This window comes from Hemitrygon akajei, chromosome 8 (genome assembly GCF_048418815.1).
Source record: "Hemitrygon akajei chromosome 8, sHemAka1.3, whole genome shotgun sequence".
Classification (NCBI taxonomy): Eukaryota; Metazoa; Chordata; class Chondrichthyes; order Myliobatiformes; family Dasyatidae; genus Hemitrygon; species Hemitrygon akajei.
The window spans coordinates 141,517,447-141,536,192 of NC_133131.1; the positions used below are offsets into that span (position 1 = coordinate 141,517,447).

Below are 18,746 nucleotides of genomic sequence, written 5' to 3' on the forward strand. Positions count from 1 at the left end.
GTCTAGGAGAAGAGGGTATAGCCTCAGGATAGAGAGGCGCCCTTTCAAAACAGAGATGTGGAGAAATTTCTTTAGCCAAAGTGTGGTGAATTTGTGGAATTTGTTGCCACATGCAGCTGTGGAGGCCAGGTCATTGGGTGTACTTAAGGCAGAGATTGATAGGTTCTTGATTTGACATGGTATCAAAGGCCCAGACCTGGGGTTGAGGAGGAGAGAAAAAAAGGACCAGCCATGATTGAATGGCGGAGCAGACTTGATGGGCCGGATGGCCCAATTCTGCTCCTAAGTCTTATGGTCTACAGTAAAACCATTAAATTTTCAACTGAAGGAATAAATCAACAAATATTTATACCTGCATTGCTACTGGAAAGTGAGAAAAACATTTAATCCAAAAATAGCACTAAAGCAGCAGTTCTCAATTAATTTGAACTGTGTTTCTCCTACTTATCAGATACAAATACATGTAAAATTCATCTTCATGTAGACTCCATTATTTTATTGAAAAATTACAGCATGCGAAGGATATGACCAAGCTGCTGCTTGAAATCTTCAGTTCTCACAACATAATGTGTATAGTTTGTCATTTTTAAACAAGAATGGATTGTTAACACCTCATATCAAACCGATGTATGTGAACCACCAGATTCAAAATCAGTTACTACCCCTCAACCATCAGGTTCTTGAACCAAAGGGTGATAACTCACTCAACTTTACTTGCCCGATCGCTGGAATGTTCCCACAACCTATGTACTCACTTTCAAGGACACTCCATCTCATGTTCTCAATACCCATTTCTCATTTATATATCGATTTATTTATTTATTTGTACTTGCACAGTTCATCATCTTTTGCACTGGTTGAACACCCAAGATGGTGCAGTCTTTCATTGATTGTTATGGTTATTATTCAATTATGGATTTACTGAGTATGCCTGCAAGAGAATGAATCTCAGGGCAGTATATACATACTTTGATAATAATAATAAGAAATTGACTTTGAACTTTGATCAAGCTTATCAGGATAAGCCAACTGCATGTTGTTTGTGATTACAGAACTATCAGTGACGGGCAAGATACTGGTCTAACATAAATCACAACATTCTTGACTTCAAATTTCATTTCTTCACTACAATCAAAACCGAGGGCTGTTACATCAGAGATGAGATACAGATAAATTTTGTAAACAAGGACAGCAAGACAACTTTCACAAAATTTTCAAATGTGTATGGTCAGCTCAAAGACAACAGACTGAGGTCATCCAATCACAAACAAGAGAAATTCTGCAACACACAAAATGCTGGAAGAACTCAGCAGGCCAGGCAGCATCTATGGGAAAAAGAAAGAGTACAGTCAACGTTTCAGGCCGAGACCCTTCCATACCATCTTCTTCCTTAGCATTTACTCTCCAAATGACAAAACATATGTGACAACCTCATCATCCTCTAAGAATAAATGGAATCATAACACTTGAGATTCTTTTTTTATTTGTTGAGAGATTACATAAAATAAATTAAGAATAACTGGATTGATAATCCTTTTCTCGTTTACAAAACAAATGAGCCAAATGAGTGTATCCCATTCAACACAATTGATGGAATACTCTCCAACAGCCTGGATGAGCTGCAACAACATCATTCAAGGAGGCAAGACCTTACTGAACATTGTGATTCAAGAAGACAGCTTACTACCACTTTCTCATGGGTAATTACATACCGACTCAGGCTACATCCACACGAGACCGGATAATTTTGAAAACGCCAGTTTCGCGTAAAAACAATAGGCATCCACACTACGCGTTTTTGAAAAATATCTCTGTCCACACTGAAACGGAGATTTCGGCGAATCTCCTCCTACTGCGCATGCGCAGGGCACATCTACCAAAAACAAGCGCCATGTTTGGTGTCGAATCTCGCTGTGAAAGACGGTGCGTGTTTGTTCAGTTACAGACTAGAAAAACTTAAGACAACGGGCAGCTATTGGCTCTCGCACAGGAGGATTTAAAAGTTAAAAAAAAAAACAAATACTGAAGTGTATGGAGGCAACCGACAGGGAGTTCACGGACTGTATGACCCAGCTGACAACCAACATTGGAAAAACTGACTAACTCTGTTGCATTAATAAAGCACCTTGTTAAATGTGTAAAACATATCTGCACCAGTATTATCTTGTACTTCCATACAATGTTACATTAGGCTGTTATGCATCTATTGTCAAAGAAGTACTAGCATAAATTGGTAAACCACCTTCATACAAGCAAGGACAGAAAACAGGGCAAAGTGAGTATACTTATTTATTCAGTAAGTTATGGGTCAAAGTATTTGGTGAGTACATTTCTAACTCTTCTGGTTTCAGTCTCCTTTGCCGTCTGTTCTGAAATTGTTAGGTTGCGTTCAAGAAAACAATGAAATGGCGCGCTGCCGTCTGACAGCATTTTCAGAAGTCTCCAGTTACCCCGTCCACACTGATCTGCCCGAGCGGCATTTTCAAAAATACCCACCCTGGAAAGCACTTCTAAAAAGCTCTAGTTTCGGGGGACGAAAACGCCGTTTTAGTGTGAACAGAGGGTAAAAACCAAGAGAAAAAGCATTGGTTACGGATTTATCTGGTGTAGTGTGGACGTAGCCTCAGCCTGTGAAGTCCACATCTCTTGAATAACTAAAATGCAAGGAAACTGTGAAAGGATAGACTGAATTGCTTGAAGTCACTGGCTGAAGAGCTGGAGTGTGTCACACAGCAAGATGTACTCTATTCCATTTCTTTCAACAACTTCAATAACAATAAATGTTCCAATTTTCTCGATCAGTAGTTGAACCTCATGATAATTTTACAACAGCTATGGATAGAAGACTGGCTTGCTAACAGGAAACAAGGTAGTCAAAAGCAAGTCTTTTTTTTCTGGTTGATGTGCCAAAGGGGTTGTTCCTATAGGTTCTCTATGTTATAATTTATATATTGATATCGATGAAGGGACCAAAAGTTTGATTATTATTCTTTGCTGATGACAGATAAGTAGGAAAGTAATGTGTAAAGAGGATATAAAAGGGCTTTTAGATAGGTTAAGTGAGTGACCAAATGGAGTATTATGGAAAACTTGCTATTTTCCCATTTTACGAGAACAAAATAATTTTAAAAATCTAAATAATGAGATTCCATATACCGTATCTGACTGCAGGATCAAAGTGTCAAATGCATGATTCAGAAGATTATTACGCTAACACACTATGTAATTTGGAAAGTTAACATAGTTATTATTTATTGCTAAGGGAATTGGATAAAATAGAAATATTATACTCCAGTTTTATAATGGCATTGGTAAGACATCTTGTTCACATTAATAATTTACTGATTGCGGAAAGAACAAAATACCCTGAAAGCAGTTCCAGAAAAGATTTGACTAGACTAAACCTTGGAATGGACAGGTTGTCTTATGACAAAAAGCTACCAAGCACTAGACTTGTATCTGCTGGAAATCACAAACACAAGAGATTCTGCAGATGCCGGAAATCCAGAGCAACACACACACAAAATGCTGCAGGAACTCAGCAGGTCAGTATTCTGGCATCTTCCCCTTTCCTTTCCAGTCCAAGAGGAAGGTCTCGGTCCAAAACATTGACTGTTTACTCATTTCCATTGATGCTGCCTGACCTACTGAGTACCTCCAGCATTTTCTGCGTGCTGATTTGTATCTGCCAGAGTTTCGGTGACTTGACTGACACAAGAACCAGCGTAGTTTTGATAGCTATGGAAGGCTGTTACTTTTTCTGGAAAGAATTAAAACTAGTTTTATGCACACTTAAGACAGAGAATTTAAGACGGTGATTTTTTTATCTCTGACAATCATGAGCATAGTGAAGCAAAATATTTAAATATTTTTAAAGTGGAGGCAGTTAGAAAGTCGATAAGCAACAGGATGATGGGTGTAAAGGATGGATAAGAAAACTGAGTTGAACGTACAATCAATTTGGACACAATATTATTAAAAAGTGGAGCAGGCATTTCAAGACCGCTCCAGTTCCCATTTCTTATAGGTTCATGTGTAAATCCCAAACAGAGGTAAGGGTCACAAAGTGAGAAACTTTTGTCTTCCCTATTGAGATATCCAAGTACTGAAATAAGAGGAAGTAACAATATGCACAGGGAGGATGTAAAATACATTAACAGTTTTAAAAATTAAACTGGCTCACAAAAACAATAAATCATTAAAGAAAGAAATAAAACGATGGTGGAACTCAGCAGGTCAGGCCAGTCCTTTTTGTGTTGCTCCTGATTCCCATACCTAGAGTCTCATGACTTTACACTGATGCCAGCTAAGGAAAGGAATGCATAGGAAAAGCCCAATGTACTAATGAGCAGGTAAAGAATGCATATGCTAAAAATATGGCATGGTCTGATGAATTCCTGCTTATTCTACAATTTGTCATGGAATTACTAAATTTTAACCAATATCAGTACTACTTGCCCACACATAAACATAATCTGGTATTACAAAGAATATACAACTTCTGATACCGGAGTGAAGGTTCAGATAGGATGGAATATAACTTATCTCAATCTACTTCTAATATTAATAACTGCACTGACATGCAAAAATCAATGATTAAAAATACTAATTAAGCTAAAAATTACTTTTGTTCAGAGATTCTATACTTAAACCACTAGCTGCATAAACACATTCTAGTTTCTCCCTCCTTGATAGAACTGCAATTTTAAGAATACTTTAATCAATTCCTTCTAAAAGCCTAAAATTTGTAATCTAATCTTCAAAAGTGTATATTGACACATCCTGAAGCTCTTACTCTATCCAGTGCTCCGAGTTGTTTAAAGTCACAAGGAGTGACATTAAATTGGTTTCAAGATTATTTTCTTTTGTTGGGTTAAGGCCAAGATCACGCACTCAGCACTTATGCATGAACATAGTTACAAATACAACTTGTCTTTGGCAAAATAATTTTTATAAAAAAATTTGCTACAACTAGAAAATGTTGGTGATACTATTGAATAAGCTGGAACAGTATATTTTTTGCAACAGAGGCAGCTGAAGGGAGACATAATTAGAAGGCATAAAATTATGTGGTCCCTAGATAGCTATGTGAGGTATTATCATCAAAGGTGGACAACCTACATAAACCTCTTCATGACCTCTGTACAGCAACACTTTGACCACTTTGCACTACAATCAACCTTGGCTTTTTTTTGTTTTATATTGTGTTCCTTCATGTAAAGATCGTGTATAATTAATATTTTAGAACATAGAATAGTACAGCACATTACAGGCCCTTCGGCCCACAATGTTGTGCCGACCCTCAAACCCTGCCTCCCATATATCCCCCCCCCCCACCTTAAATTCCTCCATATACCTGTCTAGTAGTTTCTTAAATTTCACTAGTGTATCTGCCTCCACCACTGACTCAGGCAGTGCATTCCACGCACCAACCACTCTCTGAGTGAAAAATCTTCCTCTAATATACCCCTTGAACTTCCCTCCCCTTACCTTAAAGCCATGTCCTCTTGTATTGAGCAGTGGTGCCCTGGGGAAGAGGCGCTGGCTGTCCACTCTGTCTATTCCTCTTAATATCTTGTACACCTCTATCATGTCTCCTCAATATTTTCCCTGTGAATATTGTGTATCTGATGCTCTTTGCCCGTTTTACCGCTGCAAAGGGTTTTTTTCCATTGCACCTGTGAGGGGTTTAAAGTTAGGGGATATAGATTTCAAATAATAGGCAAGATTGTAAGGAAGATGAGAAAACAATTCTTCACCCAGCGGTGTTTGGAGTCAGGAGCTTACTTCATGAATGCTTGGTACAGCCAGAAAATCTCAAGCCTAATGCACAACTGCTTGTATACTTGAGGAACCACTAGCCTCAAGGCTACAGATCAGGAGCGAGATGGTATGATGAGGGCTCATTCTTTCTTACTCAGAACACATACGACGAACCAAATGGCCTCTTAACTCTGTGATGTTATCTATTATTCTATGATAGTTTTTCATAATAGGAAAATATTTCTCGAACACTTAGATCACATTCTGTTTCACTTTTTATTTTTGTGATAAATTTTACAAGAACAGAATCATTGATACATCCAAATCCAATCGTTCCAAAAATTTTGAACTTTATTTGCACAAAAATTTGTAATAAATTGGATGATCCAAATAAATGCTACAAGGTAATTTTACCATCTGGAAACATTTTTAAGAAGTCCAATTATTGAGTGGAATTATTATCATTGTATACTTCTGCATATAATACTTAGAGAGGTCAAGTTAAATTACAGAATGACAATTTTAATGACATGCAGTTTACTTAATTAATCTAAATTTTTGATGTGAAATATACAGACTGCCTATTATCAATTTTAGTGAACTCATCAACAACAATACATTCTCAGTTACATTAATGAAGGGTCTCAGCCCGAAATGATGACTGCTTACACTTTTCCATAGATGCTGCCTAGCCCGCTGAGTTCGCTTTTTGTGTGTATTACTTTGATTTCCAGCATCTGCCAATTTTTATCTTGTTTGTTTCTGTTATATCTACTTGGTTTTCTTCTTAGACAGTCCCTCGGGACAGAGGGCAATTTGCCCTTAGTCTGATTTTATGCATTCTAGGGTGGCAACAGTGGAACAAAAAGCTCTTCCGCGTACAAGGCAGGAAGTGGCCAACAGAATGAGTGGACTGTCGAGATACGTCCCTTCAGCTGCTTCTGTGAGACTTCTGTCTGCTCCCCATGCATGGCACAGAGGTTCTCAAATGCTTCTTCTCCACTTTGAGCTATCATGTGTGCAAGGTTCCAAAAGTCAGTTTGCACCGCTTCAAAAAAAGACTTGAACAGACTCTTAAATCTTTTACTCCGGTGACTACAGAGCTTGGAGCAGAGTATATTTTTCAGAAATATGGCTGTGAGGAGAGGACATTGATGTTTGATTCAATTACCCCACCATTGAATTTGAGAATCTTGCTGAGACAGCACTGATAGTATTGACAAACTGCTCATTTTTAAATACATCCCTCCCAAACCACAATACTAAATATTAGGTAGGGAACATCCTGGATAAAACATGTCTTCTTGTGTATGCTGGGAGGAAAATAATCCATTCCTGGTACCTTTAGAGGACAAATTTTAATAAAGACAGGTGTGCATTTCCATAACAAGTACACCTACGCTCTATCCGCCAGAGAAAGCAGGATCTCCCAGTAGCAACATATTTTAATTCCACGTCCCATTCCCATTCTGATATGTCTATCCATGGCCTCCTCTACTGTCAAGATGAATCCAAACTCAGGTTGGAGGAACAACACCTTATATCCGGCTGGGTAGCCTCCAACCTGATGGCATGAACATTGACTTCTCTAACTTCCGTTAATGCCTCTCCTCCCATTCATACCCCATCCCTGATATATTTAGATTTTTTCTCCCCTCCTCTTTTTTCTCTCTCTCTGCCCATCACCCTGCCAGTTCTCCATCTCCCTCTGGTGCTCCCCTCCCCCCTTCTTTCTTCCCAGGCCTCCTGTCCCATGATCCTTTCCCTTCTCTAGCTCTGTATCCCTTTTGCCAATCACCCATCTGGCTCTCAGCTTCACCCCACCCCCTCCAGTCTTCTCCTATCATTTTGGATTTTCCCCTTCCCCTCCCCCTCTTACTTTCAAATCTCTTAATATCTCTCCTTTCAGTTAGTCCTGACGAAGGGTCTCGGCCCGAAACGTCGACAGTGCCTCTCCCTATAGATGCTGCCTGGCCTGCTGCGTTCCACCAGCATTTTGTGTGTGTTGATAAAACTGGTTTATTTTTGTTAAGAACAATGTCTAATGCATTTCTAATCTTTATAACAAATTAAACTAAATTGATGTAAAACAATCCTTTACACCTAAACAATAGTAACATTTTCCACCCTTTTTTAGTGCATAGCAATATCTGAAATAGATTACAAAATATTAGGCTGAAGAAGAACAACCAGATGAGTGAACTTAGTAACACCAACTGACAGAAGGATGTTGACCAAGATACTGATAGTATTTTTTTTAAAAAAAAGAGCTGCAGCATCAGTAATTTCCATCTGTAACCACATCCAAGAGTGACACACACCTCCAGCAATGTAGCCTTTTGGATACCAGCCAAGATTATGGTACTGGAATGGAGCCGAAAGCCAGCATCAACTAAAAAAAATTATAAACATTGCCACCAGAGACATGCAAACCCTTATTTATAACTGTGCAATATTCTTCATAACTTAGAAGTAATGTGAACATAACACTAATTTAGTTAGCATTATACAGCAGCAGTAATCATCTGCGACAATACCCACATAAAATTCCTATGTCAGATTAATATTTTCTTAACAACTTGCAGTAGCTTATTCTAGGATTTCCAGCATAGAAATTTTTCTCCTTCTGCACTCCACCACTCACTTACCCAGCTCGCAAATGGCACAAGCTGAAGGAAATTGTAAAGAACATCCTGTCTGGTTATAAATCAGGGATTCCCCACATGGGGTCCACGGACCCCTTGGTGACTAATAGTGGTCCATAAAAGGTTGGGAATCCCTGTCTTAAGCATTGTAAGCCTCTATGTATTCCTTTGCTTCACCACACACAATTTGAATATCTTGAGTAATTTCCCCCACCATTGTGGTTTTAAGATTATATTCATTTTCAAAAGAAATGACAGTTAATATAATTGAACATATTTTACCTATAGCTGATTTAAGTGCACATGTTTTGTAGGTAGAAGTTTCAAAATAGCTGTTCTCTCAGATGGGAAATTGAGACTTGTATACATTCTTTCTACATCTGCAGCAATTCAAATTTCAGTCTGAGATTATACAGCAGCTATAGTTACTGTGTTTATATGCAAAAGCAAGAATGCCCCACCTGTGAAAGTTGAAATCAAGTAGCATTTTTTCACCATCACAAGCATCTATCTCTGAAGAGACAGAAATACTGATCTTTAGGATTAAGTTCTCTTCCTGTCTTGCACTGATGAGTTGCAAATGGACAATACACAGGTTAAAAGAACAAAACTGTAAGGGAAAACAAATGTACCACATCTCATTGGAGGTGGAGCTCCAAGGTGCTCTAAAACAGATGGCATAGAAGCAGCCCATGGCACCCAAGTTGACTATCATGTTTATCTTTACCAATCCTACTTGTCTGCATTAATTCTGTATCCCTGTGCTTTGCTGTTCAAATGTCTCTTAACTATTCCTGCCTCCATCGTCTTTTCTGGCAGCTCCTTCCAGGTAGCAACTACTTTATATGTAAAGTTAATCCGCCAGATCCCAATCTCACTCTCATATTAAACCTATCACTCTGGTTTGAGACAACCCAATGTCAAAAATGAACATGACACATTTATCACAATTACCTTAATTTATAAGATAAAATTCTATATTGTCATCTCTCAGTCCCCTTTCCTCAGGGGAAAGGGCCTCAATCCATCCACACTCTCCTTCTAAAGGCTGATTTATACTTGTGTGTCGCATGTACACCGTAGGTACCGCGTACCCTAGGGTGACGTGCACCTCCCCAAAAAAGTAACTCACGCATCGCGGCAACACAGACCACAACAACTGTGACTGGTCCACTTGGTAGCATCGCATTTCAGGTCGTTTTTTCTCTGCCATGTCTGTAAACCGATGTGAGATAGATGAACCACATCATCAGATCTACCTGCCGACATGTGAAAATGTTTGAAATGCATTTCCTCGTCCAGGTCTCTCATGAAGAAACTCAACACAGTAGCATAGAAACCCCACCGCCAACTAGCGTTTTGGCACACACCAACACATGCTCGCTGCGGTGTACAGCGATACAGAAGTGAAAATCAGGGCTGCGGCGTAGCCCGTACGCACAAGTATAAATCAGCCTTTAGTCAAGCCCCCCAATCCACATAACGACAGTATAAATGTTTCTGCAAACCCTCTCTAGCTTAATCATATCTTTCCTGTTGCCTAGCAAACTGAACAGCATAGATTACTCCAAGTGGGATCTCACCAACATTTTGGATATTATCTTTGCCATTTTTATATCTTCAATACATTTTATATGGGACATGAATGAAAGTCTGTTTCTCTCCAATTAGCAATTAAATAATGTTTTAAAACCTGATACCGAAATTCAAACAAAATGCTACACAATACAGGAACAGGCCATTCAACCTATTTGCTCCTTTTAAGTTAATGCTCCCATAAAAAGCATAAAGAGTAATAAAGCATGCAAACAGGCCCAATTAATCCATGCAGACCAAGATGTCTGTGTTTGCTCATATCCTTTAAATCTTTCCTATCTCTGTACCTGTCCAAATGTCTTTAAAATTTTGTTACTGAACCTGCCTTAACCACTTCCTCTGGCAGCTTGCTACCATAAAAGCACCACCCTCAGCTTGAAGAAATTGCCTTTTAAATTTTTCCTCTTTCAGCTTAAATCTATGCCCTCTAGTTTCCGATTCCTTTCTCAAGGAAAAGGACTGACATTCATCCTATCCATATACTATGCACTTCAAAAATATCTGCTAGATTCAACTAATTTTACTAATCTCACCATTGTCATTTTAACGTTTCTTCTGAATTCAGTTTGATAATGAGCATTCAGAGATTCACAATCTGATTTTAAGAAGTAATTATACTGTAAGCCACAAATGAAAACAACTATTTGGAACGTAGATAATTTAAAGCAAAGCTGCAAAAAGAAACGGTTTTCTCAATTTACTTGGTTCTCTCTTAAAATTGGTACCACATTCTACCAATTCATCTAAACTATTCATTACTTTGAAGACTTCCATCAGCTCACAACTTATCATAATTCAATGAGAGATGATCAGGCTACCTCCCCACCCCCCATTTCGTTAACCAAAGTCAACTTTGTACACTTCTCAAGATTAGTTTCCCTGCACACAATCCCACTGGCCCCAAACCCATCTCCACTCCTAGAGCTGCTGCTCTACTGTCATTTTGTTGAAATCCTTCCCATCACCTATAGTCTTCCATTCTCTCCATATATTCTATGATGGTGGTCTAAAATCATGAAATCCTGACCTATTAAACTGGAAAAGAAACCCTGAAAGATTGTTACTTACCAGATTACTCATTCAATAGAAGAGACTTTTTAAAAAGAAAAATTTAAATGATCTACAGTCCTCCCATGCTCTGACATCTATTCTTATTGATACACTGCTATGGCTGTTTCCTGTTTCCCTCATTTTTGCTCTCATACATTTCACACCTTCCTTTAAAAGCTAGAAAATCCTAGAAATCCTCAGTGAATGAACAAAAGCATTGACTATCATAGTACTACACAAAATAGAACAGGCTTGATCAAAGTTTTCAGGATGTTAAAGGAAACTTATAAAGATGGAAATTAATTGCACTGACTTAAAGTCTGGGACTCCAAGTATTCAAGTCAGATTTTTCAGAAAGTAAGTTAAAAAATATATATTTCCACATCCAAGACAGTGATAAAAATTTGGAATTTTTGGACAAACAGAAATTCAGACTCCTCCACAACGTCCATCAGCACGAGTGCACCACAAGGCTGTGTGCTTAGCCCCCTGCCCTACTCACCAGTGACTGTAAAGCTAAGCACAGCTCCAATTGCTGACTTAATCACTGTCCAATTCACTGTCATAGGTCAAATCAAAGGTGGTGACAAATCAGCATATAGAAGGGAGACTGAAATGCTGGTTGAGTGTTATCACATCAGCCACCTCTTGCTCAATGTCAGCAGGACCAACGAGATGATTATTGACTTCAGGAAGAGGAAACCAGAAGTCCATAAACCACCTACATCAGGGGAAATCAGAGGTGGTGACGGTCAACAACTTTACATTCCTCAGTGTTATTATTTCAACATGCAAGTGTCATTATAAAGAACGCAGGGCAGAGCCTCTGCGTTCTTAGAAGTTTACAAAGAATTGGCATGACATCTAAAACTTTAACCAACTTTTGCAGATGTGTGGTGGATAATATATTGACTGCTGGCTTCACAGCCTGATATGGAAACGCCTACAAGAAGTAGTGAATACAGCCCAGTCCATTACAGGTAAAGCCATCCCACCATTGAGCACATCTACACACAGCACTGTCACAGGAAAGCAGCATCTGTCATTAAGGACCCCCACCATCCAGGCCGTGCTCTCTTCTCGCTGCTGCCATCAGGAAGGTACAGGAGCCTCAAGATTCACATCACAGGAACAGTTATTACTCCTCAACCATCAGGGTCTTGAACCAGAGAGGATAAGTTCTCTCAACTCATCTCGCCCCATCACCGAGCTATTCCCACAACCTCAGACTCTTCATCCTATGTTCTCGATATTTATTGTTTATTATTATTATTTTCTCTTACTTTGTAATTTGCACAGTTTGTTGTTTTTTTTGCATATTAGCTGTTTCTCTTCACTGTTGGGTGCAGTCTTTCATTCATTCTATTGTGCTTCTTGCATTTACTGCAATTGCCCACAATAAAATGAATCTGAGTTATACGTAAATAGTGACATATCTCTACTCTGACAATAAATTTACTTTGAACTTTGAGCAGTGTTAGCCTTCAACATTAAGAGATTTAAAACGTGATTTCCCCAAGAATGAAAGATGCACAAGGAGTTAAAGTAAATTTCCTGTATTCCAATGCTGCTTGAACCAATTAAACTGAGTTACCAAAATATTTTCTGCAAGTCTTGCCAATCATTTGGGATTTGTCTGCCAACTCTTGTTTCTGGCATCTGCGAACAAAATAAGTCCATGCTACACACAGAGCTTTTCCAATTGTTTTTTTAAGGAAATATTAGCTACAAAACCAATACATATGGGGAAATAAAGAAAGAAGATCAAACTGATGATGGAAATGTCAGGAGTCTTCCATCACAACTCAAAATCATCCGAAGCGTCACAAACATATCATCCCACAGATGCAATTAACTCATCGGGTGGATGTAAAATGTGACATTAGCAAGCATATTGATGCAATGGGGCACTTTGGAAAAGTAGATATGCTAGATTTTTTATGAGAAGTTTTCTTCTGCTACTGTAAATTATTTCAACAATATGAACTGCAGCACCACATGTCAAAATTGATCAAAAGTACACATCAGAAATACTGCTCTTGGAGCTGCAGATTTAGCTCACTTGTCTCTGCAATCATCTATTAACATAACAACAGACAGTGCATTAATATCACTGGTATTCCTGTGAACTGATACACACAAATCCACACAAAAATTTGCAGGAATTGAGTTTCCTTTCTAGTAAATATATCAAAACAGCTTTTTTTTAAAAAAAAGTAAAATTCTAAAACCAGTATAAATTATGAACAGTTCTTGTTGTGCAGTTTAGATTGTTTACCTATATTTTTTTAAAAATTCCAAATAAACAAATGTATTTGTGGTTTGTAATTACCTCTTAAATCAGATATTGAATTCTCCTCACTTTCAGGTCTTTTCATGATGTACACTTATCCCCATTAGGTGGTATGTAATAACATCCCATGGTAACTGGCCCAGAAATTTCTTTCCCTCCAGGGACACGTCTAGCCTCTACTCATCAATTCACTTCAATAACCTAGATGAGTTTAGGAATTTCCCTTGCGGCAAACTGCTGCACAAACACACATATGATCATCCATTTTTTAAAAAATCATTCTCAGTACGTGGGCGTCACTGGCAAAACAAACTGTACTTCTTTGGTACTGCTAATTAGCACAGCAGTATACTGCGCTAAGTATTCATTTTTTATAGCCTTAGCTGATTTCCAAAAACAATGAAATACGTTTCTACAGGCTGCTAACTGCACCGAGTTTAATGTTTCAAAACCTTTTTTTCTTTTAAGGTATACCATGCAAGTGTTTTCTTAATCTTAGCTTTGATTTCAGTGTCCAACATGACAGACGAAACTAACAAAATGGAATTTGTTTCATGTTGTACACCCACAGACAGCATCAAGAAGTCAGGAGTGGCACAGGAAGTAGCAAAGGAAAACTAAGCTAACCACAGACCTCAGCATCAATTTGACAAGAAAATCCCCAAAACACTAGTGTAACATTTTCCCTGTTTTTCTCCCACACAAGCTACCCTGTTCCTAAAAAGACAATCAATTCTCAGCAAATGTACAGTGAGAATTCGCACTAATTTCATATTGGACTCTTACAGCCAGAAGATCTTTATTTCATCAACCTGCGTTTAAACCCAAGCCACAAAGTTGAAGTCAGTTGCCAATCTACTGTGTTAACAAAATCTCATTATAAAAGTTTAAATGTAAGCCAATGAAACCAGAGTCAATTTATTATGACACTCTGAAGATTCTGTTATTAAAATTAGTGACAACACTACAGTCAACAGTAACAGGTGCAGCATAAGAATGTACTAGAATTCTGAACTTTGTTGTAGTTGAGTTCATCAATTGGAAAATTGCTCTATTCGACATGATAGCTGAACTGAAATGATCTCAAATCAATTGCTGGTTTTGAAGCACAATTCTCTACATCTACTGACAACAGTCAAGCTATTTATTTTGTACAAGTTTAATATAAACTCCAATTATTAATACAATACTTAAATTAATAACATCTTTAATAAAGGCAATAGGTCATCTGGTATACCAGGTAAATAAATACCTAATGCAAATATAATCTCAGAGGGACAAATGAGGTGCATAATATTTTGTTCCCAAGTATAAAGTATAATCACTATCTTATAAGCACTAAACGATATGTGAGATATCACACTAAAACAATGCAAAACAATTATGTTACTCCTATATGACATTATGAAACTATAAATCGCATACAATGAACAAAAACTAAATTCAACTATTTACACCAAAGAAACTGACTATAGTTTAATCTATGAAATACTATATTGTTATTTGCTGTCAATGACATTCTCTAAAATGCAAGCAGAACTTAATTACCGCAAAACAACAATTTTCACGTCATCAAAATCAGTGACAAATAAACGTGATTCTAAGTCTTAGGCTAGTTGACGAAAACTTCAGGATGTAGTCAAAAGGTATATAATAGACACGACCCACTCAAAGGTTTAGTTATTCAAGGCATCAGAACGAAGTACAGCGCTACTTATTCTTATGGCTGATACATTAGAGTCATTTATTTTTGAGGCCCCAGTACTTAGCAGCAGACACATCTGTGTTGGCTTTACTCGGGAATTAAAATCATGGGAGGGATGATTTGCATATGTCATTCACTTATCCCATCGCACTGAGTGTAGCAAGTATGTAAACCTGGATAAAATTCAAAACAGTGCTTAAACGGGACGGAGTAAAGAGAAAGACAGGACAACCCCCGCCGGCCCTACCCCATTTGAGAGCTGCAGAAAATTGCATTAGTTGAATCTTTAAAATCGCACCAGGGTTCAGGATGTTGCTTGCTGCAGGTGCTCGCACGTCACAGCCCACCGTCGCCCACACCGGCCCAGCTCAGCAGTGGAACCGACCCGTGGGAGTTGGAGGCTCCGAGTAACCTGCTGTCCGTCCAGGCAGCTCACCCGCCCCAGTGACAACCGCTGCCCGCCTGCAGCGGGCGACACCAGGTCCCCACACCGCCCATGTCTTTATTCACAAACAGACGAGCCATGGTTAACGATCGTCATCCTGCAGCTTAAACAAAAACATCAGTCAGCAAGTACTGATACAGAAGGCCAGAGCGAAGACCGCTACAGCGAATGGGCGTACAGGCCAGGTAAAGCAGGCCGAGCAGCTTGCAAGCCTGCTGCTGCATTCAAATCGTTTCTCGCTACAGTTCATCACTTCTGAGAAATCCCAAACCAGATCAAGCACCCATGGGGTTTGACCCGCCACCTACCAATGATAGGGGTTAAAATACGGCCTGACTCACCGTGCTTTCTCCTCGGATTCGCCTGCTTTCTGTGCTTGCACCTTGAGGCGTCCGCCATGATCCGCCCTACGTGGGCGCCGCCATCTTCTTTCCTTTCGTCCATCAACTCCAGCGGGAAGCGGCGGCACCGGCCCCTGCTCCCGCCACTGCCGCCTGCGTAGGTGCCGGTCCCGACACCGGCCCCGGTGTCTGCTCCTCCCCCTCTGATCCGTGTCCGTGCCCCTGCCCCGCCAAACCTTACTCCGGTCCTCCACCCGCGGCGGACCCTGGCCCTTTTCAACCCCGTCCAGCAACAAGCTGAAACTCAGAGGAACCCAGCCATGCCTGTCAAACGCCTCGGAAAGTTTGCAATGCCATGTTTCTGGAAGTTTACACAATTAAGCGTGGCTGCTTGGATTTTCAATGTCATGTCTAATTCTTACCAGCCTGAACTTAACAAGATTTCAGGACTGTCTTGGCCCTGCATGCCCCAGAATAGCTCAAATCTCCTAGTTGTTGGTGTGAACATCTCAAGAGAAAACAAAATCGTAGGGGAATCGATTTATCAGGATAAAAACGATTCAAAATGAGCATTAAAAAGGGCAGTTACAAGAAGATCATGTGATGAATTTTGCAACAATTAATCCAAATACTATTGGCAGCTTTAAACGGTCCTGAGAAATAAATGATATAAAGTTAATGTTTTTTTCTGTCGGGGAGGGGGAATTATTGCTTTAAAATGTGACCTACGCGTCAAACTTTTTCAATTGAGTTTAACAAAACACTATTCATTTATATACATTCACTTCCACAAAGCAAATTTTAATATGAAAATACAGAAAATGTCCATGTCGTCATATTAGCACCAATGTCAAAAGGTTGTAAGCTTAGGTAAATAACGTTTTTAATTGATCTCAAAAATGCAACCCCAAAACATTTAATTCGTCTATCCCACCATCCTGCCTCAACTTTGATGACAAGATTAATGGGAAATGCAAAAGTGACACTGCGGCTTTCTTAAATGTGTATTTCATGAATTTCTAGATGAGAATGGAGGTCATGTTGGCATATTCAGGTTCTTTACAAGTGCCAAGTCTATAACAAAGCTATTAGTGAAACCAGAAAACGTAGACTAGATCCAGTGTCAAGCAGAGTATCTAGACAGAGTGTATGTATAGGGAGATAGACTGGAAGAAAGTCAAGAGCTTGCAGAACAATGTGAGTAAATTGGATTAAGGAGAGGACAAAAAATATATATGCAGGGTGGTAGCCACTGCAAATTACCTCCACCATGCAGGTGATGAGTGGAATGCAGAAGAGATTATGAGAATAAGGGGAGACTAAAAAGTAGAATTATTTTAAATAGGCTGTTTTCAATGTTCATCCCCCATTTCATCATTTTCAATGATGGTTGGCATTGACAGACGGTCCTGTTTCTGTACTGTATCTCTCTGTGACTCCATTTGTTTTTAGGGTGTGTAAGAGTTCCTGGTATTATGGTTATGATATACAGTGTACTGTTGTATCCAGATATTGCAGTTCATTTGTGAGATAGTAACTTCAAGAGAGGAATTTTGCTGTAGCTATATATAGAAACATAGAAAACCTACAGCACAATACAGGCCCTTCGGCCCACAGAGTTGTGCCGGAAATGCCCCTACCTTAGAAATTACTAGGCTTACCTAGAGCCCTCTATTTTTCTAAGCTCCCTGTAGCTATCCAGAAGTCTCTTAAAAGACCCTATCTTACCCGCCTCCACCACCGTTACCGGCAGCCCATTCCATGCACTCACCACTCTCTGAGTGAAAAACTTACCCCTGACATCTACTCTGTACCTACTCCCAGCACCTTAAACCTGTGTCCTCTTGTGGCAACCATTTCAGCCCTGGGAAAAAGTCTCTGACTATCCACATGATCAATGCCTCTCATCATCTTATACACCTCTATCAAGTCACCTCTCATCCTCCATTGCTCCAAGGAGAAAAGGCCAAGTTCACTTAACCTGTTATCATGAGGCATGCTCCTCAATCCAGGCAACTTCCTTGTAAATCTCCTCTGCACCTTTTCTATGGCTTCCACATCCTTCCTGTAGTGAGGCAACCAGAACTGAGCACAGTACTCCAAATGGGGTCTGACCAGGGTCCTATATAGCTGCAGCATTACCTCTCGGCTCCTAAATTCAATTCCACAATTGATGAAGGCCAATACACCATACACCTTCTTAACCACAGAGTCAACCTGCGCAGCTGCTTTGAGCGTCCTATGGACTCGGACCCCAAGATCCCTCTGATCCTCCACACTGCCAAGAGTCTTACCATTAATACTATATTCTGTCATCATATTTGACCTACCAAATGAACCACTTCACACTTATCTGGGTTGAACTCCATCTGCCACTTCTCGGCCCAGTTTTGCATCCTATCAATGTCCCGCTGTAACCTCTGACAGCCCTCCACACTATCCACAACACCTCCAACATTTCTGTTATCAGCAAATTTACTAACCCATACCTCCACTTCCTCATCCAGGTCATTTATAAAAATCACAAAGAGTAAGGGTCCCAGAACAGATCCCTGAGGCACTCCACTGGTGACTGACCTCCATGCAGAATATGACCCATCTACAACCACTCTTTGCCTTCTGTGGCAAGCCAGTTCTGGATCCACAAAGCAATGTCCCCTTGGATCCCATGCCTCCTTACTTTCTCAATAAGCCTTGCATGAGGTACCTTATCAAATGCCTTGCTGAAATCCATATATACTACATTTACTGCTCTTCCTTCATCAATGTGTTTAGTCACATTCTCAAAATAATCAATCAGGCTCGTAAGGCACAACCTGCCCTTGACAAAGCCATGCTGACTATTCCTAATTATATTATATCTCTCCAAATGTTCATAAATCCTGCCTCTGAGGATCCTGAGGCTCCT

The 18,746-nt window shown here is 39.5% G+C and overlaps 1 protein-coding gene across 6 annotated transcripts in view; it reads right to left on the minus strand.

The window, feature by feature from the left end:
- Nucleotides 1-16,396, minus strand: part of znf438 (zinc finger protein 438) — a 263,069-nt gene extending 246,673 nt beyond the window's left edge. For 5 of the 6 annotated variants that reach the window (XR_012100042.1, XM_073054776.1, XM_073054775.1 and 2 more), the window contains exon 1: nucleotides 15,839-16,396. Coding sequence is in view for 4 of the 6 variants with exons in the window: in XM_073054776.1 (XP_072910877.1) it covers nucleotides 15,839-15,941 (103 nt within the window). In the remaining 2 variants the exon portion in view is untranslated. Of the gene's footprint in view, nucleotides 1-15,350; nucleotides 15,595-15,838 lie in introns of all 6 variants that reach the window. The other variant, XM_073054777.1, reaches the window with a different exon arrangement.
- Between the last annotated feature and the right edge of the window lie 2,350 nt (nucleotides 16,397-18,746).